Raw genomic sequence first — 26,499 nt, forward strand, 5'->3', positions numbered from 1 at the left:
ATGACGAATCCTAATGATTTGGAGCCAAACAGATCTCAAATTGCAAGATCCGAATCTGAATTGACTAATGATCCTCTGAATTTAACTAATTCAGATCATCCTGGACTGAATCTAGTCAGTGTACCTTTGAATGGAAGCAATTATCATTCTTGGAGCAGATCCATAACTATAGCTCTCAGAGCGAAGAATAAGTTGGATTTCATTAATGGAAGGTATGAGAAACCTAACTCAAATTCTCCTGTGTATGAGAGATGGAAGAGAACAGACAATATGGTAGTTTCATGGCTTTTGAACTCGATATCGAAAGATATCGTTAAAGCTTTTTTATATTCAAATTCAACCAAAGAACTTTGGGATGAATTATTTCAAAGATATGGTGACAGTAATGGACCTCTTCTCTACCAGATCACAAGGGAGATTTGTAGTTTTAGCCAAGGAAATTACTCAATAATAGTGTATTTCACGAAACTTAAACAAAAGTGGGATGAATTGGCTAGTTTAAAGAAGTTTCCTGTTTGCGGTTGCGGTGCAGCAAAATTCTTTGTGGATTTTGAGAACCATGCAAGGTTGAATCAATTTCTTATAGGCCTAAATGATAGTTATGATCACGTGAGGAATCAAATTTTACTGATGGATCCTTTGCCATCAGTTAACAAAGCTTATCCAATGGTCTTGCATGTGGAGAAGCAAAGAGAAATGAACCATTTTACTGTTGAATATAGTGAATCTTCTGCAATTATGCTTGCTCAGGGTAATTCAATACAAGAAAAGCAATTTTAAGGATAACAAGAACAATTATAAGAGAAGAGAGAGTACTGGAAAGGAGAACCAGTTTTGTGACAATTGTAGAACCAAAGGCCATACAAGGGAGACATGTTTCAAGATTATAGGATATCCTGATTGGTATTATGAGTTAAAGCATAAGAAGGGTCAGTCACAGGCTCATATTTTTGATAATATAGGAGAAACTCCTTTTGATGTCCAAAATGAAAATTCAAAGGGACCTACAACTGAATGGAGTGAGAATCTCACTAAGATCATTCAACAAGAAGTTATGAAAGCCATGAAGGGCAAGCAAATGATAACTGTAACTGATGAGAATGCATATGTGAACAATTGTTCTTTTGCAGGTACTGCATCTAACAAGATTTTTAAAGGTATTGATGATAAGAACATAGATGAATGGATCATTGACACAAGGTGTACTGACCATATGACCTATAACATTTTTTTTTGACACATTACACAAATTAGCCAAGCCAAAATCTATGAAATTACCTGATGGAGCCATAAAACTAGTTCATTATATAGGAACAATAAAGCTAAATGACAGAATTATTTTGACCAATGTCCTTTATATACCTTCTTTCAAATGTAATCTGATCTCGGTAACATCATTAACCAAAACAAATAAAATTACAGTTAAATCCTTACCAAATTGTTCTATTTTTTAGGATTTGCAGAGTAACGAGAAGATTGCCATTGGTTATGAGTAAGATGGGTTATATTTGTTGAATAAGTAGTCTTTTGATATTGTAAGTAGTAAATGTATGGTTACTTGTACTGCAAACAGTAGAAAAATACAAAAGTTTAAACTTTGGCATTCTAGGCTAGGACATGTTTCTAATCAAAGATTGAAATATGCTGGTGTACTTGACCATGATGAATTGTGTGACATTGTATGCTCAATATGTCCTATTTCTAAGCAATCAAGAGTTCCTTTTCCTAGAAATGTTACAAAATCAGATAAATTGTTCCAATTAATACACATAGATCTATGGGGTCCTTACGGTGTGCAGTCTATAACTGGAGCAAAATTCATGGTAACTATAATGGAAGATAAATCTAGGTATACATGGGCGTATATGATAAACACTAAGCATCAAGTTTGTTTAGTTTTAAGCCATTACTTGCAGTTAATTGAAACACAATTTGGAGTTAAAGTGCAAAAGGTCAGAACCGACAATGGAGCTGAGTTCTCGAATACTCAATGTAGGGAATTATTTCAATCTAAAGGTATAATGCATCAAAGATCTTGCATATACACTCCCCAACAAAATGGGGTGGTAGAGAGAAAACATAGGAGTTTGTTACGGATAGCAAGGGCATTTATGTTCCAAGGTCATTTTCCTAAAAATTTCTGGTCTGAATGTCTATTGGCAGCAACTCATGTTATAAATAGAATACCTACTGTGGTTTTAGATTGGAAGTCTCCTTATGAGGAATTAAATGGTAAACCTCCTGATATCTCATATTTCAGAACTATTGGTTGCCTTTGTTTGGCAACAAATACAAACCCTTACAAACAAAATTTTATCATAGAGCACAACCTGCAGTTTTACTTGGTTACTCCCAAAACCATAAAGCATATAAATTGTTCAATATCAACTCTAAAACCATTTTTCATTCTCGAGATGTACTTTTTCATGAACAACAATTTCCTTTCCAAATTTCCCACTCCATTACCAATGATACACCTATTTTACCAAATATACTATAACCAGTTAATGATTTTCATCATGATCTTGAAAATAATTCATCTTTATCAAATTCCCCTTCTTCTGAACCTTCAAACTTGCTTACCCAATTACATGATTCATTAGATATTCAGGAGAGGCATATTATATCAGATGTACATAGTCATTCAGATCATGAAACTAGATTAGAACATACAAATTCTCAACCAGTCATTAGAAGGAGTAAAAGAGTGAACAAAAACAATCTTGGCTTTAAGATTTTGTGGCAGCAGCACATATCAACGGCACATCATCTGTTACTCAGCAATCTATCTCAGGTATTTCTACTCTCCATCCCTCTTCTGCACTTTTACCTACATCCTTATGCATTAGTCGATCATATACTTCTTTTGTATCCAATGTGTCAAAGATTCCAGAGCCTATTTCTTTTCATCAAGCTAATAAAGACCTTAATTGGGTGCAAGCCATGCAAAAGGAACTTGCAGCCTTAGAGAACAAGACTTGGGTTCTAACTGATTTACCAAAGGGTAAGAAACCTATTGGTTCTAAATGGGTGTACAGGGTAAAGTACAAATCAGATGGGGTTGTTGATCGGTATAAGGCACGTTTAGTTGCCAAGGGTTATACACAATTATTGGGATTGGATTATACTAAAACTTTTTCCCCTGTGGCTAAACTAGTGACTGTTAGAATATTTTTGGCAGTTGTTGCTTCTAAAGGGTGGTCCTTGCATCAAATTAGATATCAATAATGCATATCTCCACGGTTTTCTTGATGAAGATATATATGATACCTCCAGCAGGTTACACAAAAGCCATTCCAGGACAGGTCTGCAAGTTACAGAGATCTTTGTATGGCTTGAAGCAAGCAGGCCGTCAATGGAATAAAGAACTTACCAAGCATTTAGGAGAGTATGGGTTTCAACAGTCCCAAAATGATCATTGTCTTTTTACAAAAGGTACAAACAATGATTTTTTGGCTTTATTATTATACGTAGATGATATTTTGATTACTGGATTTGATGACAAGTTGATTGTTGATGTCAAACAGTTTTTACATGACAAATTTACTATCAAAGATGTAATATCCCTTCCCGGTCCACCCGTTAACCCGAATGAACCGAGCCGAAACGCTACAATCTGGTTGAACTTATGTCTTGTCATGCTGATATCATCCTGTATGCTAAATATGAATATAAAACACTCCCAATTAAACTTCAAACTTTCAATATCTCCAACTAATCATCATAACACAACAACACTTTATATATATAGTCATAACTGTATAAATCCTCAATAGCATTTAATATCCAGCAATTAATTGCATTCATGATCTATATCAAGTCTTCATGACCTAATCATACCAACTATAGTAAAATATTTCAATCATTTCCTCCAAATACTTACACCACAATAATTACATGCTTCAATTATATTTCCAATCACATAAGCTCTAACAAATGTAATAATTATACATGCCATAAATCTTAATACATGTCATAATTCTTAATATTACAACTCTCAATCTACTATGACCAAGTTAGTCACTTCTGCTTTGAAAGTACTCCTCAAGTCTTCACGTACCAACCACGATCTTCAACCTACGCGTGATAAAAATCGACGCGCTGAGTATAAAACTCAGTGGTGCTCATAATTCACATACTTAATAAAGTGCGATGGCAACTTACTTAAAATACAAAGTTCATAAAAGCATTGAAAATCATAGATTCAGTAAATTTCAACATCCATGCATCTTTATAGCAAAGAATAAACTTCTAATTCACACCATAAATAATTTAATTCTAATTATCTCATAACTCCTTCACATGAACCTTTAATCACACATTATGATACTATCATGATCTTACCTACTGTTCATTGTGTTGTATGAATGAAATCAATAAACATGTAAGAATACATAACAGTATATGTTCATTGTCTTATTTGCTATTCATTATGCCGTATGACTTATGCACTTTTAGTCACATCATATAAGTTATGATTAATAACATCTCATGACTGTATGGCTCCTTAAAGATTCAATAAATAAACTTGTAAGCATATATAGCATTATACTTTCATGATCTTACCTGATGTTCTTTATGCTGTATGAACTCTGCAACTTTGATTAAACTCAGTGAATATCACAATGAATAAAGAAACATATAAGCCCATACATATGTAGAAATAAACTTGTACTCACATATGGAATGTAAGCACACATATCATAATACTTTCAGTTTACCTTGATGATCTTTCTTGCTGTTTAGTATACTGTATGATTCATGCAATGTTATGTCAAGATATCTGTATGGCTCCATAAGGTTATAGTGAAACCGAAGTGATAAGAAAAACTGTATGAAACTGGATGAAACTGTATGCTTGGCTGCTACGGCCTATATAATCATATCCACTCAACGGCCTGTAGCCGGAGTACCAAACTGTATGGGGCGCAGATCTGCTATTCTATGTCGCGACATAGCCTTATCTACATGGTTTCTACCTAACCTCAATGGAGCATATTAATGGAATGACAATAGATAAAACAAAAGCATAGTAATTGTGTCATAATTTGCATGCTTGTGTCATGTTATTTTCACATGCTTGTGTCATAAAATTAACTGCTTCATCATTTCATAAAATTTACTGCTTACCTGTGTGCTGATAGCCTCGCCAAGCAGGCAACTTGTGTCATGTTAGTTTCACACCATTTGCATGCTTGCATTTTGTGTTTATACATGTGTTCATGTTGTCTTTTTGCTTTAAAATGGTTGAAGACATACAAGTTGAGAAAAGGAATACAATTGCATAGAATTCATAACTTCATACACCATTTCACATCATTTCACAATTGCATAGAATATAATTACAAGTTGTGTTTACCTCATTTCACATCATTTGCATGCTTGCATGTTGTTTTGATGCATGTTATAATGTTGTCTTTTTGTTTTAAAATGATTGGAGGCATATAAGTTGAGCAAAGGAATACAATTGCATTGAAAATGAAGTCAAAAGAGCATAAAAACATAAGTCGCGAGCGCGCAAATGAAAGTCGCGAGCGCTCAAAGCACCAAAAGAGAGTCAGTGAGTTTACAGGCCAAGTCGCGAGCGCGCAAATGAAATTCGCGAGCGCGCGACGTGTTTTCCAGCCTGCGCAGTCTGTACTCTTTTGGTCATATCTCTCAATTACAACTCCGATTTGGGTGATTCAAAAACCCATGTAAAGCTAACACATAGAGGAACAAATAACTCTTCTATGACACTTCCTAATTCCATCGTTAAATGGGGTAAAAATCAAGGTGAAGTTACTGGTAACTTTTCCAGCAAAACCTGTTTCAGCATGAACTCAATATCTACTTCATTTATTCATTTCATCTCATGCTTTTTCACCATTTTCAGTCATCTTACTCAACATGAAACAACATATTTTCTCATTATCAACACACCACACAAATTCTCATGCAAGGAAATTAATTAAACGAAAAGAGATAGCACACCTTCACTCCAAAAAGCTTAAGCTCTTCTTTTTAGCTTCCTTTTTCTTCTACCTTTGAGCTCACCTCTCCTATACATGAGAATTCTTATGAATACTCTACAATATCACCAAATGATTCAAGTATGAAATTCAAGAAGGTTTACTTACTTGGATAGAATAGAAGTTGAATATAATGCTTGAATCCCTTAAAAATTGATGGAGAAAGGAAGGTGAACTAAGGGAAAGGAAGTAGATGAAGGAGATGAAGAAGATAAAGATGAAAAATGGGAAAGTGAATGGAAGTCTCGGTACATCTCCAAAAATATCATGATTTTGTGTGTAAAATTACCAAATGGTACCTCAAGTGTCAAAATGGTACAACTCAATACCTCAACTTTATACTTTAGTGCAAGCAAGTCCTAATCCTTATACTTTGATCTTTTGGTTTCCTTTAAGTAAGTCCACTTCTTTTCCTTATTTCAATTACATCCCATTCTAGCCCACTCTAGACTCTAATGGATCGAACCGGGTTTTGAATCAGCCCGACTCGACTCTAAGCAACGACTCGATTCAATAGAAAAATGGGACGTTACAGTTCTACCCCCCTTAAAGAATTTCGTCCTCGAAATTCACTTACATTAAACACTCACAACTCTCATAATAGTTTCCAACTCAATTTTATTCTTCGTTAATCGGCTAGCACTTACTAGCTTTATGTCCTCCACGTGATTCTCCTAAATGAACATCCATACTAGCTAATATATCCAATCCATATCAGCACTCAATCCAAAGACCTATATACCGCCCATACCAAACATATCAGCATATCATAGACATATCATATCATCATATCATATCATCATATCATATACATATCAAGGCATTTCATTGCAATAGCCTATTCAAAGATTTGCATAAAGTCAATTGTCATAAAGCATGATAAGATTATAGAAACATATCCTGAGATCATATAATTTATGTTCATAACTGTATGAATAACTTTATGTCGTCATGGTACTTAATTTCATCATGGTACTTCTTCTCATCCACTGTCATGCATATATACATATAGTCATACATGCATCCTTGCAAGTTCCACTCAAGAACAAAACAAGATGAAACCAAAGTTCCAAATGTCAATACATGAAAGTAATTATACACACTCACAAAGTTATGCAAATCATGCAATGTGCCATATAGATTATCTCAACTTGACCATTTATCCATAATGCTTTGGTAGTTCCATCCAAATAGAATTCACTAAGTGATAGCAATTCCACCTTTCTTTTGTTTTTTTTTTTTTTTTTTTTTTGAATCATAGATAGCTCACATAAATCCATAAATCATCCATGACTTATAAATACTTCTATTAGCGTTTAACCAATCTTTTCTGTCTGAAGAATGATCACTTATAAAATCTTGATCATTTTGGCTTAGAATTTATTCTCATATAAACATAGTGAGATCAACACGAACCACAATTTGTACATATTCATGAACTCTCAAAGTATAGTAAGTCTGATCTTGTATATACTCTGATGCATCATTACTTTATGTCCATCGAATCTTAATAACCATGATTCCTAATTTGTCACAAAAACTCTGAATGATTATCATCTCATTGAAATCATCCTAATTCATACTTCTTCACCTCTGTAATTGATGCTTTTCTTAATCTTACTTCAATGACATGACTAGATCCATTCTTACTTACCTAATTTCTTGGTATAACATCAATTCAATAGTTGGACAACAATCTCTCCATGTCCAATGTCATTCATCATTTCACTTAAGCATCATGGTCCAATATTTATATAACATAATTATCTTCATTTGGTGTTTAGGAGCCGTTTACCTTTTTCCTCAGATCATAGACTCTCTCAATAAACACAAATCCTTATGTATAACTTACATAACATCTAGAATTCACCAAATACTTTAAACCTCAAAAGACTAAATTTTGTTGAATATAATTCATACTTATATCATATTAACCCACAAGGTGCCACAATTCATACAGATCCACTACTAGGCTCATCAAGATTTAAGTAATTTACTTCTTCCTAAGAATCACCATACTTTTCTTATAACCATAGTACTTTATATTATTCCTGATAGTCATACATTTGCAAAATAGCTGATGAACACCACAATATACTTGACTCCACCAAATAGTAAGTAGTTCTCATAAATATAAATCACTTCTCATAAATGACTTGAAATAATGACAGTAGTTCTTATGAAAAATACTCATCACCCATTCTTAGAGCAAATCACATCAAATCATTCATCATTAAGATCATTTATGTAACTACACCAATGAATATATGTATATGTGTATTCTATCCAGCAAAATGCTTATCTCAATAGTCATAATAGATTCCATTAACCACAATCATGTAAACATCAATACTCGTAAATAGATTCTAATGTTCTTAAATCCGAATCAGTTTGTTTTCTTATTAGATAATACTAGCAACTCATCCTCAACATACTCCTTCCATAGGCACATGTACACACATTCATGCATTTTATGCATACATTTCACAGTCACATCATGCATACCTTAACATAGCTTTTTGCGTACACAACCATACAAGGTTACACTACATCTTACATCTGTATATACATATATGTTATTTTCTTGTTTAAGTCATAAACCAATGTACTTCATAACTCAGTTATGAATTTATACAAGTGACTTCATTGTCATTTATAAAACAATCCTTCCATGTATCAAAACTTTAGAAAACCACACTTGAAAATTTACAATACATTTTTTTTTCCAAGTGTTCAGAGAAAAGAAGAATTCTCATAGAAAAATCAGTTGTTCATAAGCAACATAAACTATGCTTCTTTTGGATTCAAAATGAACAAACCTTGTTACAAGTCACTCATGCTATCACTATCATGGATAAAAACAATCAGATGCAAAATACATCTCATAATACTTATAACAGGTAGAACTCATATCAACTCACGAAAGTACACAAATCCTTAATACCTCAATAATATTTCATCTCCAATAACCACTACATCGAATTCCCTATCCAATATTCTCTAAGCATATCCTCCATGCATAATGGTCCAGAAGGATATAACCATTAATCATCAATAGTAACCTCAATATATACTCCGCTTACCACAACACCATTCTCCAATGGCTGGTTGTTTCCAGTCAAACCAATATGGCATGTCTTTAACTTCAATTACTCATGCTCTCACTGCATGTCTTTAACCTACATAGATACACCTATAGTCTGAGAACCGCCTAAACCTAGGCTCTGATACCAAAAATTGTAACATCCCTTCCCGGTCCACCCGTTAACCCGAATGAACCGAGCCGAAACGCTACAATCTGGTTGAACTTATGTCTTGTCATGCTGATATCATCCTGTATGCTAAATATGAATATAAAACACTCCCAATTAAACTTCAAACTTTCAATATCTCCAACTAATCATCATAACACAACAACACTTTATATATATAGTCATAACTGTATAAATCCTCAATAGCATTTAATATCCAGCAATTAATTGCATTCATGATCTATATCAAGTCTTCATGACCTAATCATACCAACTATAGTAAAATATTTCAATCATTTCCTCCAAATACTTACACCACAATAATTACATGCTTCAATTATATTTCCAATCACATAAGCTCAAACAAATGTAATAATTATACATGCCATAAATCTTAATACATGCCATAATTCTTAATATTACAACTCTCAATCTACTATGACCAAGTTAGTCACTTCTGCTTTGAAAGTACTCCTCAAGTCTTCAAGTACCAACCACGATCTTCAACCTACGCGTGATAAAAATCGACGCGCTGAGTATAAAACTCAGTGGTGCTCATAATTCACATACTTAATAAAGTGCGATGGCAACTTACTTAAAATACAAAGTTCATAAAAGCATTGAAAATCATAGATTCAGTAAATTTCAACATCCATGCATCTTTATAGCAAAGAATAAACTTCTAATTCACACCATAAATAATTTAATTCTAATTATCTCATAACTCCTTTACATGAACCTTTAATCACACATTATGATACTATCATGATCTTACCTGCTGTTCATTATGTTGTATGAATGAAATCAATAAACATGTAAGAATACATAACAGTATATGTTCATTGTCTTATTTGCTATTCATTATACCGCATGACTTATGCACTTTTAGTCACATCATATAAGTTATGATTAATAACATCTCATGACTGTATGGCTCCTTAAAGATTCAATAAATAAACTTGTAAGCATATATAGCATTATACTTTCATGATCTTACCTGATGTTCTTTGTGCTATATGAACTCTGCAACTTTGATTAAACTCAGTGAATATCACAATGAATAAAGAAACATATAAGCCCATACATATGTAGAAATAAACATGTACTCACATATGGAATGTAAGCACACATATCATGATACTTTCAGTTTACCTTGATGATCTTTCTTGCTGTTTAGTATACTGTATGATTCATGCAATGTTATGTCAAGATATCTGTATGGCTCCATAAGGTTATAGTGAAACCGAAGTGATAAGAAAAACTGTATGAAACTGGATGAAACTGTATGCTTGGCTGCTATGGCCTATATAATCATATCCACTCAACGGCCTGTAGCCGGAGTACCAAACTGTATGGGGCGCAGATCTGCTATTCTATGTCGCGACATAGCCTTATCTACATGGTTTCTACCTAACCTCAATGGAGCATATTAATGGAATGACAATAGATAAAACAAAAGCATAGTAATTGTGTCATAATTTGCATGCTTGTGTCATGTTATTTTCACATGCTTGTGTCATAAAATTAACTGCTTCATCATTTCATAAAATTTACTGCTTACCTGTATGCTGATAGCCTCGCCAAGCGGGCAACTTGTGTCATGTTAGTTTCACACCATTTGCATGCTTGCATTTTGTGTTTATACATGTGTTCATGTTGTCTTTTTGCTTTAAAATGGTTGAAGACATACAAGTTGAGAAAAGGAATACAATTGCATAGAATTCATAACTTCATACACCATTTCACATCATTTCACAATTGCATAGAATACAATTACAAGTTGTGTTTACCTCATTTCACATCATTTGCATGCTTGCATGTTGTTTTGATGCATGTTCTAATGTTGTCTTTTTGTTTTAAAATGATTGGAGGCATATAAGTTGAGCAAAGGAATACAATTGCATTGAAAATGAAGTCAAAAGAGCATAAAAACATAAGTCGCGAGCGCGCAAATGAAAGTCGCGAGCGCGCAAAGCACCAAAAGAGAGTCAGTGAGTTTACAGGCCAAGTCGCGAGCGCGCAAATGAAATTCGCGAGCGCGCGACGTGTTTTCCAGCCTGCGCAGTCTGTACTCTTTTGGTCATATCTCTCAATTACAACTCCGATTTGGGTGATTCAAAAACCCATGTAAAGCTAACACATAGAGGAACAAATAACTCTTCTATGACACTTCCTAATTCCATCGTTAAATGGGGTAAAAATCAAGGTGAAGTTACTGGTAACTTTTCCAGCAAAACCTGTTTCAGCATGAACTCAATATCTACTTCATTTATTCATTTCATCTCATGCTTTTTCACCATTTTCAGTCATCTTACTCAACATGAAACAACATATTTTCTCATTATCAACACACCACACAAATTCTCATGCAAGGAAATTAATTAAACGAAAAGAGATAGCACACCTTCACTCCAAAAAGCTTAAGCTCTTCTTTTTAGCTTCCTTTTTCTTCTACCTTTGAGCTCACCTCTCCTATACATGAGAATTCTTATGAATACTCTACAATATCACCAAATGATTCAAGTATGAAATTCAAGAAGGTTTACTTACTTGGATAGAATAGAAGTTGAATATAATGCTTGAATCCCTTAAAAATTGATGGAGAAAGGAAGGTGAACTAAGGGAAAGGAAGTAGATGAAGGAGATGAAGAAGATAAAGATGAAAAATGGGAAAGTGAATGGAAGTCTCGGTACATCTCCAAAAATATCATGATTTTGTGTGTAAAATTACCAAATGGTACCTCAAGTGTCAAAATGGTACAACTCAATACCTCAACTTTATACTTTAGTGTAAGCAAGTCCTAATCCTTATACTTTGATCTTTTTGTTTCCTTCAAGTAAGTCCACTTCTTTTCCTTATTTCAATTACATCCCATTCTAGCCCACTCTAGACTCTAATGGATCGAACCGGGTTTTGGATCAGCCCGACTCGACTCTAAGCAACGACTCGATTCAATAGAAAATTGGGACGTTACAAAAGATCTAGGCTATGCTAAGTTTTTGTTAGGTTTGGAGATAGCTAGATCAGAAACGGGCATGTGTGTTACATAAAGAAAATATATAATGGATTTGGTACAGGAGGTTGGTATACAAGATGCCACAACAGTACATACTCCTTTAATCCAGGGTCTAAAACTTAAACCAGATGACGGTGCTTTATTGAAGGATCCTGAACAATATCGAAGTTTAGTGGGCCGCTTACTCTATCTCAATTTGACAAGGCCAAATGTAACTTACTCAGTTCAGCAACTGAGTCAATTCATGCAAGTCCCTACTACAACACACTTAAAAGCTGCTATTCATTTGTTGAAGTACTTGAAAACTTATCCAACAACAGGATTGTTTTTTCCTGCCACCAATTCTTTTCAACTACAAACTTTCTGTGATGTTGATTGGGCCTCTTGCCTCACCACTAGAAAGTCTCTTACTGGATATTGCATTTACTTGGAGAATTCTTTAGTTTCATGGAAAACAAACAAGCAAAACTGTAACACCCCTTCCCGGTCCACTCGTAAACCCAAATTAACCGAGTCAAGATGCTACAAACTGGTTGACTGTATGGTCTGACATGCTGAAAACATACTATATATTGAATATAATAACATGCTGGTACTGTTTACAATAATAATGTAATTTATATTTACAAAACATGATACTAGTTTACAAAATGAAATGGGCCCAACTGAGTGCCCTGTACATGCCATAAAAAGGGTAGACAAAGATACATATTAAAATGAGTAGCTACCCTGAAGACTGAGTCTTCTACAGATGAACTGCAGCAGTTGTACGCGGACTCTCTATGGACCAGTCTCAAAACCTGCGAGTTAAACAGGTAACTCGCTGAGCAAATAATGCTCAGTGGATATCTCAACAAATAAAGAAACAATTAAACACATACATATATAGAAAGAACCATGGAAACATATATGGCACATATAAGCTCATACATTATGATACTTTCATGATATCTTGATTATCTTTTGTACTGTTTATAATACTGTATAATTCATGAAATGTTATGTCAAGATATCTGTATGGCTCCATAAGGTTATAGTGAAACCGAAGTGATAAGAAAAACTGTATGAAACTGGATGAATACTGTATGCTTGGCTGCTATGGCCCATATAATCATATCCACTCAACGGCCTGTAGCCGGAGTAACAAACTGTATGAGGCGCAGATCTGCTATCCTATGTCGCGACATGGTCTTATCTACATGGTTTCTACCTAACCTCAATGGAGCATAATGTTGGTGTAGCAATAATATAACATAACATCACATTAATAGTTCATAACTTCATGATTCATAATGTTCATATGATTTCACATCATTTGCATGCTTGGATGTTGTTTTGATCCATGTTCTAATGTTGTCTTTGATGTTAAAATGATTGGAGGCATATAAGTGAAGCAAAGAAATACAATTGCATTGCAAAAGAAATCCAAAAGTGCATGAAAACACAAGTCGCGAGCGCGTACTTCAAAGTCGCGAGCGCGTAGAATGCAAAATAAGAGACAGTGAGTTATCGGGCACAAGTCGCGAGCGCGTACTTGAAAGTCGCGAGCGCGTAGTGTGCCACTTGAGAGACAGTGAGTTCTCAGGTAAAAGTCGCGATCGCGTACTTGAGAGTCGCGAGCGCGTAATGTGCCAAATGAGAGTCAGAGAGTTTTCATGCCAACTACGCGAGCGCGCAATGCAAGTCGCGAGCGCTTCCAGGCCAAGGGCCAACTTCGCGAGCGCGTCTTGCAAGGTCACGAGCGCGAGAAGAGCAAAATGAGAGTCAGAGAGTTTCAGGTGAAAGTCGCGGGCGCGTAGTTTGAATTCGCGAGCGCGAGATGTGCAACGCGAACTTGTCATGCAAGTCGCGCGCGCGCTTCCAGCCTGCACTGTCTGTACTCTTTTGGTCATATCTCTCAATATACAACTCCGATTTGGATGATTCAAAAACCCATGTTAAGCTAACACATAGAGGAACAAATAACGCTTCTATGACACTTTCTAATTCCATCATTAAATGGGGTCAAAATCAAAATGAAATTACTGGTAAAATTTCCAGCAAGCCCTGTTTCAACATAAACCAATTTTTACTTCATTTGTTCAATACCTCCCCTGTTTTCCCCTGTTTCCAGTCCTCCCACTCAACATGAAGCAATATATTGTCTCACTAGCAACACACCACACAATTCTCATACAAAGAAAAATGGAAAATAACAAGAGATATCAAACCTTTACTCCAAAAAGCTTGAGTTCTTCTTTAGCTTCTTCTCTCTACAATCTTAGAACTCCCTTCACCTATAAATAAGAATCCTCATAACTTATCTACAATATAGCTCAATTAGAGGTTGAATAACATAAAGCTTCAAGAAATTCTACTTACTTGGAGAAAATAGAGGTTGCCTTAAGCTTAAGTACCAGAAAAATGGGATGGAGCAAGGAGAAAGGAAGGGAAACAAAGGAGATGAAGAAGATGAAGAAGATGATGATAAAGAAGACGTTGAAGATGAAGATGAAGAAAATGAAGAAAGCAAATTAAAATGGAAGTTTCGTATACTTCCCAACTGTCTCTTTAATTGTATGGTACAAATACCAAAGAAGACCTACAGTTTCTACATGTTACATTCTAATACCTCAACTTTATTATCTCTTTATACCTTGATCTTTTTCTCTTACTCAAGTAAGTCCACTTATAAACCCCTTTCTACCCCAACCGGGTTTGGTTCAACTCGACTCAACTCGACTACTCGACTCTAAGACTCGACTCGGAAGGATGTCACAATTCTCCCCTCCTAAATAAAAACTTCGTCCCGAAGTTTACCTGTTGTGAACAACTGCGGATACTGTTGTCGCATGGTGTCTTCAGATTCCCAAGTTGCTTCTTCTGTCTTATGATTCCTCCAAAGAACTTTAACCAATGCTATCTTCTTGTTCCGCAATTCCTTAACTTCTCTGGCTAGGATTTGAACAGGTTCTTCTTCATAAGTGAGATCCGGCTGAATTTCAATCTCTTCTGCTGATAACACATGTGATGGGTCTGATCTGTATCTCCTGGGTCCGACACGTTCAACAATCTCGTATGGACCAATGAACCTAGGGCTAAGCTTACCCTTTCGTCCAAACCTTAGGATCTTTTTCCATGGTGAAACTTTCAGAAAGACTTTATCACCGACCGAGTACTCAATATCCTTTCTCTTTAAATCGGCATAAGACTTCTGTCGATCACTTGCTTCTTTCAACCGTTTTCTGATGATCTCCACTTTCTCTTCAGTTTCTCTAACCAAATCTGGACCCAAAATCTTCTTCTCACTCAGTTCTGTCCAACACACAGGTGTCCTGCATTGTCTACCATACAATGCTTCATATGGTGCCATCTTGATGCTTGATTGGTAACTGTTGTTGTAGGCAAACTCCATGAGAGGTACATATCGTTCCCAACTGCCTTCAAATTCTATGACACATGCTCTCATCATGTCTTCTAGAATTTGAATGACTCTCTCTGATTGGCCATCTGTTTGAGGATGAAATGCAGTGCTGAAATGCAATCTCGTCCCTAATGCTTCCTGCAGTTTACCCCAAAACTTCGATGTAAATCTTGGATCACGATCAGATATAATGGATGATGGAACTCCATGTAGTCGAACTATTTCTCTAACATAAATTTCTGCTAACTTGTCTAGAGAATAGTCCATCTTGACTGGTAGAAAGTGTGCGGACTTAGTTAATCTGTCTACAATCACCCATACTGCATCATGCTTCCGCTGTGTCTGAGGTAATCCAGTAACAAAATCCATCGTGATCTGATCCCACTTCCATGTTGGCACTGTTATTGGATGAAGTAGACCAGCTGGCATTTGATGCTCTGCCTTTACTTGTTGACATGTTAAACATCTTGTTACAACATTTACAATATCGTTCTTCATGCCCGGCCACCAATAGCCTTTCTTCAAATCTTGATACATCTTGGTACTACCGGGATGCATTGTATATGAACTGTTATGAGCTTCATGCAGAATCTTTTGTCTAAGCTCTCCTGTCTGCGGTACAACAACTCTGTCTTCATAGAATAAGACTCCACTGTTATCCAATCTGAATTTCCCACCATGATCTTCTTGTACTTGCTTCACCCATAGTGCTGTTTGTGCATCTTTCTTCTGTGCCTCTGCAACTTCCTGAACCCAAGATGGCTGTACTTGCATCTGTGCTAGAATAACTCCCTGCTATTGCATCTCCATGCGAATTCTCATTGCTCTCAAAGCAAACAATGATTTCCGGCTAAGGGCATCAGCTACCACATTAGCTTTGCCAGGATGGTAATTAATGACATAATCATAATTAGCCAGAAGCTGCATCCATTTCCGTTGTCTTGAATTCAAGTCTTTCTGTGTTGGTAAATACTTTAAACTCTGATGATCTGTGTAAATGTAACACTTCTCACCGTACAAATAATGCCGCCATACTTTAAATGCTAGAACAATGGCTGCCAGTTCTAACTCATGGGTTGGATAATTCAATTCATGTGGCTTTAACTGTCTGGAGACATAAGCTACCACTTTCCTTTCTTGCATAAGTACACATCCTAACCCAATATGAGAGGCATCACTGTAAATCTCAAAGTCTTTACCTGACACTGGCTGGGTCAACACTGGTGCTCAGTCAACTTTTTCTTCAAAGTGTCAAAACTCTGCTGACATCTATCATCCCATTGGAATACAACTGCTTTCTTCAATAATTTTGTTAAAGGTGATGAAATGATAGAGAATCCCTTTACGAACCTTCTGTAATAACCGGCTAAACCCAGAAAACTGCGAACTTCTGTAACATTTCTGGGTGGTCTCCAATTAACAATAGCTTCAATCTTCTTAGGATCCACTCTGATACCCTCAGATGATACCACATGTCCTAAGAAAGAAACTTCTTCCAGCCAAAACTCACACTTACTGAGCTTGGCATACAGCTGTTTATCCCTCAGTGTCTGAAGTACAATCAACTAGAGCCTGATGTCTAGATAGCCAATCCATACCCAGAATAACATCAAATTCTCTAAATGGCAACTCCATAAGATCTCCTGGAAACTCTTTTCCCTGAATAACAATTGGACATCCTTCGATCACTGTATCGGTTTTTACTACATCACCTAGTGGATTAGTAACTACCAGACCCTGACTCACATATACAACTTCTAACCCTTTAACCCAAGGTTTAGGCACACTAATGTATGAATGAGATGAGCCAAGATCAATTAAAGCATAAACTGTATGATCACATAGAGAAAACTCACCAACTATAACATCTGGAGCTTCCTCATCTTCTCTGGCTCGCATAGCATAAACCCTGGCTGGACCTCTAGTATCAGGTCTGTCCACAGTCTCTGACTGCTGTCTCTGCCCTCCGGAGCTCTCACCTCTTCCTCTGCCTGCTATGAACTGTGTAGGAACTCTTGCCCTCTTAGGACAGTCTTTCTTCTGATGGTCTGATGCTCCGCATAGCCAACATTTACCAGTCATCAACCAACAATCTCCACCATGCCGTCTGCCACAATGCTCACAAGGTGGAAAAGTATAACCGGCTGACTCTGCACCTCTACCGGTGCCTCTACCAATTCCTCTGCCTGAACCTCGACTACCACCGGCAGAACTAGCCACAACTGATACCGCTGGCATGTTAGCACCCCTAGCTATGCCTTGGCTAAAGGAAGGTCTAGCACTAGCTGAACTACTAGCACCTCTGAATCTCTTGCTTTCTGACTGGGATATACTGGGTGCACTCTGAGTCTGGTCTCTCCTCTGCTGAGACCGCTGGTGTCTGGTACGCTGACTAGTCTGAATGCGCTCTATATTTTGAGCTGCCTCTACCAAGGCTGAGAACTCTCTGAATCTGGAAGCTACCACTCCCATCTGAATCTCATCATTCAGGCCTTCCTGAAACTTTTTACACCTTTCGGCTTCTGTAGCCACTATCCCCTTACCATACCTGCTAAGCCTGGTAAATTCTCGCTCATATTCTGAAACTGACAGTCTGTTCTGTCTCAAGTATAAAAATTCTTTTCTTCTCGCATCTAGATAAGCCTCTGTGATGAACTTCTTCTTGAATTCATCCAAGAAGAATTGCCAAGTCTGCTGCTCTGTTGATACTCGCCGTTGAACAGTAGTCCACCATGTGTAGGCTTCATCTATGAGCAATGATGTGGCACAAACCAACTTATCCTCGGGTGTACATTGTACTTGGTCCAGAACCCTCAATGTCCCATCTAACCAGTACTCAGCTATTTCTGGACTATCATCCTTACTGGCACTGAATTCTTTCGCCCCATACTTCCGAAGCTTCTCTAGTAGGGGCTTTCTTTCTCTTTCTATTACTATTGGTGCTTGAGGCATCACCCCTGCAATCTGGCGAAAAGTATCTGCAAGTTGCTTTAATAATGCCTCTTGACCTGGTGCTGCTGGAGCCTCACCCTCCCCTGCTCTGGAGGCGTATGACTCACTCGTACCTTCTTGTGAGATCCTCCTAAAGAACAACAACTGCTTAGTTCATCAGGGTAGACATGGCATGTACACTATACTGACTTATGAATGCAAACCCCGGGCAAACTAAACCTAGGGCTCTGATACCAAAATTTGTAACACCCCTTCCCGGTCCACTCGTAAACCCGAATTAACCGAGTCGAGATGCTACAAACTGGTTGACTGTATGGTCTGACATGCTGAAAACATACTATATATTGAATATAATAACATGCTGGTACTGTTTACAATAATAATGTAATTTATATTTACAAAACATGATACTAGTTTACAAAATGAAATGGGCCCAACTGAGTGCCCTGTACATGCCATAAAAAGGGTAGACAAAGATACATATTAAAATGAGTAGCTACCCTGAAGACTGAGTCTTCTACAGATGAACTGCAGCAGTTGTACGCGGACTCTCTATGGACCAGTCTCAAAACCTGCGAGTTAAACAGGTAACTCGCTGAGCAAATAATGCTCAGTGGATATCTCAACAAATAAAGAAACAATTAAACACATACATATATAGAAAGAACCATGGAAACATATATGGCACATATAAGCTCATACATTATGATACTTTCATGATATCTTGATTATCTTTTGTACTGTTTATAATACTGTATAATTCATGAAATGTTATGTCAAGATATCTGTATGGCTCCATAAGGTTATAGTGAAACCGAAGTGATAAGAAAAACTGTATGAAACTGGATGAATACTGTATGCTTGGCTGCTATGGCCCATATAATCATATCCACTCAACGGCCTGTAGCCGGAGTAACAAACTGTATGAGGCGCAGATCTGCTATCCTATGTCGCGACATGGTCTTATCTACATGGTTTCTACCTAACCTCAATGGAGCATAATGTTGGTGTAGCAATAATATAACATAACATCACATTAATAGTTCATAACTTCATGATTCATAATGTTCATATGATTTCACATCATTTGCATGCTTGGATGTTATTTTGATCCATGTTCTAATGTTGTCTTTGATGTTAAAATGATTGGAGGCATATAAGTGAAGCAAAGAAATACAATTGCATTGCAAAAGAAATCCAAAAGTGCATGAAAACACAAGTCGCGAGCGCGTACTTCAAAGTCGCGAGCGCGTAGAATGCAAAATAAGAGACAGTGAGTTATCGGGCACAAGTCGCGAGCGCGTACTTGAAAGTCGCGAGCGCGTAGTGTGCCACTTGAGAGACAGTGAGTTCTCAGGTAAAAGTCGCGATCGCGTACTTGAGAGTCGCGAGCGCGTAATGTGCCAAATGAGAGTCAGAGAGTTTTCATGCCAACTACGCGATCGCGCAATGCAAGTCGCGAGCGCTTCCAGGCCAAGGGCCAACTTCGCGAGCACGTCTTGCAAGGTCGCGAGCGCGAGAAGAGCAAAATGAGAGTCAGAGAGTTTTAGGTGAAAGTCGCGGGCGCGTAGTTTGAATTCGCGAGCGCGAGATGTGCAACGCGAACTTGTCATGCAAGTCGCGCGCGCGCTTCCAGCCTGCACTATCTGTACTCTTTTGGTCATATCTCTCAATATACAACTCCGATTTGGATGATTCAAAAACCCATGTTAAGCTAACACATAGGGGAACAAATAACTCTTCTATGACACTTCCTAATTCCATCATTAAATGGGGTCAAAATCAAGATGAAGTTACTGGTAAAATTTCCAGCAAGCCCTGTTTCAACATAAACCAATTTTTACTTCATTTGTTCAATACCTCCCCTGTTTTCCCCTGTTTCCAGTCCTCCCACTCAACATGAAGCAATATATTGTCTCACTAGCAACACACCACACAATTCTCATACAAAGAAAAATGGAAAATAACAAGAGATATCAAACCTTTACTCCAAAAAGCTTGAGTTCTTCTTTAGCTTCTTCTCTCTACAATCTTAGAACTCCCTTCACCTATAAATAAGAATCCTCATAACTTATCTACAATATAGCTCAATTAGAGGTTGAATAACATAAAGCTTCAAGAAATTCTACTTACTTGGAGAAAATAGAGGTTGCCTTAAGCTTAAGTACCAGAAAAATGGGATGGAGCAAGAAGAAAGGAAGGGAAACAAAGGAGATGAAGAAGATGAAGAAGATGATGATAAAGAAGACGTTGAAGATGAAGATGAAGAAAATGAAGAAAGCAAATTGAAATGGAAGTTTCGTATACTTCCCAACTGTCTCTTTAATTGTATGGTACAAATACCAAAGAAGACCTACAGTTTCTACATGTTACATTCTAATACCTCAACTTTATTATCTCTTTATACCTTGATCTTTTTCTCTTACTCAAGTAAGTCCACTTATAAACCCCTTTCTACCCCAACCGGGTTTGGTTCAACTCGACTCAACTCGACTACTCGACTCTAAGACTCGACTCGGAAGGATGTCACAAAAACACTGTTAGTAGATCTACTGCAGAGGCTGAGTATCGAGCCATGGCTGTTACTGTGTGTGAGTTGAAGTGGATTTCTTATGTGCTTCAAGATCTCCAATTACCTTTGTATCTTCCCATTCCATTATTTTGTGACAACCAGGCTGCTTTACACATAGCAGCAAATCCCATGTTCTATGAAAGAACGAAACATATTGACATTGATTGTCATGTGGTTCTTAATCAGCTTTAAAATGGGTTCATTACCACTGCTCATGTGCCGTCAAAACACCAATTAACATATGTGTTTACAAAGAATTTGAGTTCTTCTCTATTCTCTCATCTCCTTTCCAAGATTGGGTTGGTTGATTTCTGTTTACAAAGAATTTGAGTTCTTCTCTGTTCTCTCGTCTCCTTTCCAAGATTGGGTTGGTTGATTTCTCACCAACTCCATCTTGAAGGGGGTGGGGGGGGGTGAAAGTACATTGATATGTATTCAGTTTTGATCTCGTGGCTCTAATTTATTTTCAATAATTTGCCAGTTGGCAATGACGGTTACTTTTCTTAGGTTAAGAGTCATAGAGACCTCAATGAGAAACTCTCTTTGTATTTTGTATTTTTGATTCTCTCTTAAGAAAATGATTTGATTTTCTCAATTGATTTCTTCTTCTTGACTATGATTACCATGAATTAGCTCATCAGTTGATCTAGATTGAGCTAGAAGATACCATTAAAGCCACAAGGCCCAATTCTTTTAATTATAGTATTGACACTCTTACTGCCTTAGGTGATGATGTCCCTTAATGCTCTCGCAACATCTTCAGCACTCAGGACCATGCTATCGCCGCCGTTGTTTTGGTTCGCAAACCACCTCAGTCTTTAGCTAGAATGGTAAGACTCTCCAGGAGTGATGGTGGTGAGCGCGCTCTTGACTGGAGTATGGTGGTGGTCCAAATCTGATCTTTTGATGATGGCGATCAAGGCTGTAGAGACCTATGAGAGACTGTCAGCTTCTTAATCCATCTTAATGCAGAGTTCTAGATCTATTGGGGATATGCAGAGTCCCATATATGTTGGGGGATTATTAGAGTAGGCGTGACATTGGAGATGACAAAGAAATATCAAATAAAAGGGAAAGAATAAAAATTAAATTTCATAAGGGATAATTTCGTCTTTTCATGGAAATATCTTTTTGTCTCATCCTATTAAGGGTATATTTTTCTTTTTAAAATATTTCTCTCTCATCTCTCTTGCTTTTTAATAATATTTCACATAAAAAACCTCTCGTTTCGAACGGAATGACTTTTTAATGAGACGAAACCGAATCTCGGAGACTAAATACCTCATATTAAAAAATGCGATGATGAGTTAATTAATTTTGTAAAATCTTAGGATGAAATAATTATTTTTCCTTTTATACATTTAGCATTCTCTTTTATCCTTTTTTTTAAAAAAAAAATTGAAATTTTTATTTATTTTTATGTTTTGTTATTAGACCATTAAGCTTTTTTTCTTCTTAAATTCACTTTCACTAATAGATATAATAAATATTCCCAACTATCTGAATTATAAATCTAGCTAAAACCTATCTTTTATCTAGAATTAATTGGATTGTAAAATTTGAAATTCAATGTGATAAATGATAGATATATGCTATTAACCATGCAAATGTGATAATATAAGATTTGGATGTTTTTATTTGAACAATTATTTAATTGTATGTCTTTGGAGATCTACATTAAATGAATAATTTTTTCAGCATATTTAATGCTAATTGTGTTAGTACATTTCATATGTATTAAACTATACCAAGTAGAGAATGATTGTTTTATATTGACTATTAAAAACATATTCTCTAGGACATTAGAAATAAGATTTATATTCTTAATCTTGATTTAATTATTATGAGCAAATGTACATTGTCTTATGCTTTGATTTATAAAGAGAGAGTTTCATTTATCAGGACAATATAACTCGATGAATTCGGCAAAGGCAATATGCATTAGTTAAATATTAATTAATGATAAAATTCATGCCTTGGTATAGAGAATGATGATGCCCTTTAATTAAGCTTATAAGGTTTTATTGTGTAAATCCTGCTGGTGGATTTTGTATCCGACACATGAAATAAGTTAAGCGATAATTTTAAAGATTAAAATTATCATTTAAATAAATTTTTCAGTAATTTATTTTATTTGACAGGCATATGTAATCTTAACATGGGATATAAATTATTAAGTTGTGGAAAGTTAAAATTAATAAGGAGTTCAATCATATATTTTTAGTGGAACAATGATTAATTATAATAAAAATATACTGGACCTATATAAATCCTTATTATAATTTGTAGCCTTATTTAATTTATTTATGCGGTCCTGTTGTGCCTTAATTGTTTGGACCTTGGGTGGGCTTTTAATTTATTAATGGATTATTTTAATTAAAATTAGATTTATTATTATTTTAATTAAGAAAAATAATTTGTTAATAATTTTTAAATTCTAAATGGCGTAGGTAACAGAGCGATAAGTTTTATTGTTCGCTTCCCATGCGGACAAGAGGTGAATACGAGTTTAAATTATAATCTTTCTATCGAAGAGGGGATTAAAAAAAAAAAAAAAAACGTATTCACAAAAACCTCGGTACCCCATGTTTTAGCCTTCTGCAACATGGAAAGCTTTGGTTCCTAATACAGTCTAAGGTCACACAATATAAGATTGTAGGGTGACTTGAACATTAACTGGAAAGAAGACCAGTGAGCGATTCTGCGCTTCAAGAGGTCAGTTTATTGGTATTATTGTGTTTATGGTTTACCTTCATGCTTGTTTTGTTCCTAGTTTACTTCCACTGTATATAAACTCCTGCTCCCTTTATGGTATCAGAGCCTATGAAACTCATATGAAGGTGCCCTGTTTTACCTTAAATTCGTTTTTCATGTACATGTTGTACATGATGTTGTTTTCTTTGCATATATATGTATTTTCTGAGAACATGTTTAAATATATATGTGATTTGTTCTGCTGGATGTTGCCATGAAAATGTATATTTATGTGTATGAAGTTTTGAAAAATTTTTTTGTAGTTAGGTCATGAAATCGTCTTTCAAGATAGGATGAAATAAAGTTTTCGTTTCCATTCGTATTTTTTCATTTCTTTTCGTTTCCTGTGAAAAATAATTTTGTATGAATTTCTGTTCAAATCGTTTTTCCAAACCATATTTCATTTTGGTTAGATTTTTTTTTTTTGTTCAAATCATTTTACAATAAACAAAAATGATTTTGTTTCCTTTCGTTTTTGTTAAAATGTTTTCTGTAAAAAAAGATTTCATTTTTTTCTTCTATTGAAATCGTTTTAGTCTTTAGTGGTTCTCTATTTTTTTTTTTCATTTTTTTTTACTAAAGGCAATAGCGATTTTAAGCAAAATATATTTTTTACAATTATCTTTTAGAAGCAGAATAGATTCGTTATGAGAGTTTTTTTTTTCTCTCTAGATTTAGTTTTGCTTCTGTATTAAGTGTACAATTCATTTTTTTTACATAAAAAAAATGTTTTAATTGAATGTGGCTTTAGAAGTTTCCTAGACTCAAATTTCAAAATCGATAGATTTTTTTCCACATAAGGTAAACTTTCTCTGATTGATCTGAAATTTGGTGGAGAAATCAGAAACGGCCTTTTGAGCAACATTCACTGCTTATGTTGTGATGTTTGTCGTTTTTCGGCCATCCAAGGTTGTTTAGATGGGTTTTTGGCCATTTTTCTATTTTTAACTAATTTTTTCAAATTTTTTTATTTTTTAAAAATGTTTCTAGTGACAAATTCTTTTGGAGATTAGTTGTTTTTATGTTAATTAGATTCCAATGATTCAAATTTTAAAAAATAAAAAAAAAATTTTAGGTGTTTCCATTACTTGTTAGTTGTGACTACTTGCATATCCTTCCCTATCGGAGATGATATGTTTTATGTGATCACTGAATCTGATGTTGGTGTTGTTTATATTATTTTTTAACTCTCCATCTAAGTAAATTAATTAGGGGCATGGACTAGTTGTAAATGTTTCTCACTTATAATTGTTTTAAAACATGTTTCTCCCATCGAGTAGTGTTTCTCTAGTTTCAGAATTTATGCACGACACTATGTTAGTTTATTTCTCACATCGAGAATGTTGTTCATGTATGCTGTTAGAAATGCATAAGTGAATTTTAATGTCATTCTTGTTTTATGCAATTGTGATCTAAATTCAATTAATTATTGTTATTGATATGCTATTTTTTTAATGCATCATCTTCTAAAGAAATGGCATCCTTCAATCCCTTTACGAACCTCCTTACCCAAAACAAGCTTGAGGATTCGAACTATATGGACTGGAAAAGAAATTTGGCTATTGTGTTTACTGCTGAAGAGTACAAGTTTTTACTCACTGAGCTGTGTCCTGAGAAACCTGGTGATGGTGCCTCTGAACAGGACACCAATGCTTACCAAAAATAGGTTAAGGCTGTTGAGATGACGCGATATTAGATTTTGGCATCCATGTAAAATGTTTTGCAACATTAGCATCTGTCAATGGACATTGTTTATGACATTTTGTAGAATCTCAAAGAGATGTTTAGAGACCAAACTAGGGTTGCCAAGAAAAATGCACTTAGGGAGCTTCTTACTTCAAAAATGGAGGAAGGAACTCTTGTGAGGGACCATGTCTTGAGGATGATGAGTCTTCTGAATGACATAGAGGTCCTTGGTGTTGAGGCTAACAAGGAATCTCAAGTTGAGATGGTTTTGCACACGCTGCTAGCCAGTTTTCAACAGTTTCGTCTGAACCATATAATATGAATAAGATGGATTTTACTCTATCTAAGTTGCTAAACAAGCTGTAGACTGCTTAATCAATTATTAAGCAAAATGCTGCACCTATTGTGCTTAATGCTGAGCGAGGTACTTCTTCTGCCCAAAAACAAGGCAGGAAGAAGAAAAGGCTTTCAAGCCCAAAATAGTTACTGGAGCTAGTGGTGCTGTGAAAAAGCCTAAGGGCAAGTTTTTCCACTGGAAGCAACAATGTCCAACTTGGATTGCCATGTAGAATAAGAAGCAAGGTACATCTCTTTTCCATTTAATGGTCATTGGAACTTGTTTAACGGTGTTGACTACACTTCAATGGTGTGTAGACTTAGGAGCCACTAATCATGTCTGCAATTCTTTGTAGAGGTTTCAAGTTAAGCACCAACTAAGTGAAGGAGAAGTCAGCATCTTTCTAGGAGATAACACGGAAGTTGCAGTTTTAGCTGCAAGGAATGTTACCTTAAATTTTAAGAATAATAGAAACATTGGTTTTGATGGATGTTTTATATGTGCCTTCAATTAGAA

General features: G+C 35.8%; 1 protein-coding gene across 1 annotated transcript; it reads left to right on the top strand.

Annotated features, from left to right (window-relative positions):
- On the top strand, positions 1-25,968 carry LOC119370768 (uncharacterized). The gene is made up of 9 exons (XM_089719966.1): positions 1-566; positions 751-1,200; positions 1,610-1,823; positions 1,917-2,016; positions 2,164-2,232; positions 2,505-2,794; positions 2,887-3,162; positions 3,258-3,557; positions 25,729-25,968. Exons 1-9 carry the CDS (start codon positions 1-3, stop codon positions 25,966-25,968), a joined length of 2,505 nt encoding a protein of 834 aa, XP_089576092.1.
- Positions 25,969-26,499: the final 531 nt, after the last annotated feature.

Source organism: Jatropha curcas, chromosome 4, assembly GCF_041381405.1.
Source record: "Jatropha curcas cultivar XTBG-Jc1 chromosome 4, XTBG_Jcur_1.0, whole genome shotgun sequence".
In the NCBI taxonomy this organism is placed as follows: domain Eukaryota; kingdom Viridiplantae; phylum Streptophyta; class Magnoliopsida; order Malpighiales; family Euphorbiaceae; genus Jatropha; species Jatropha curcas.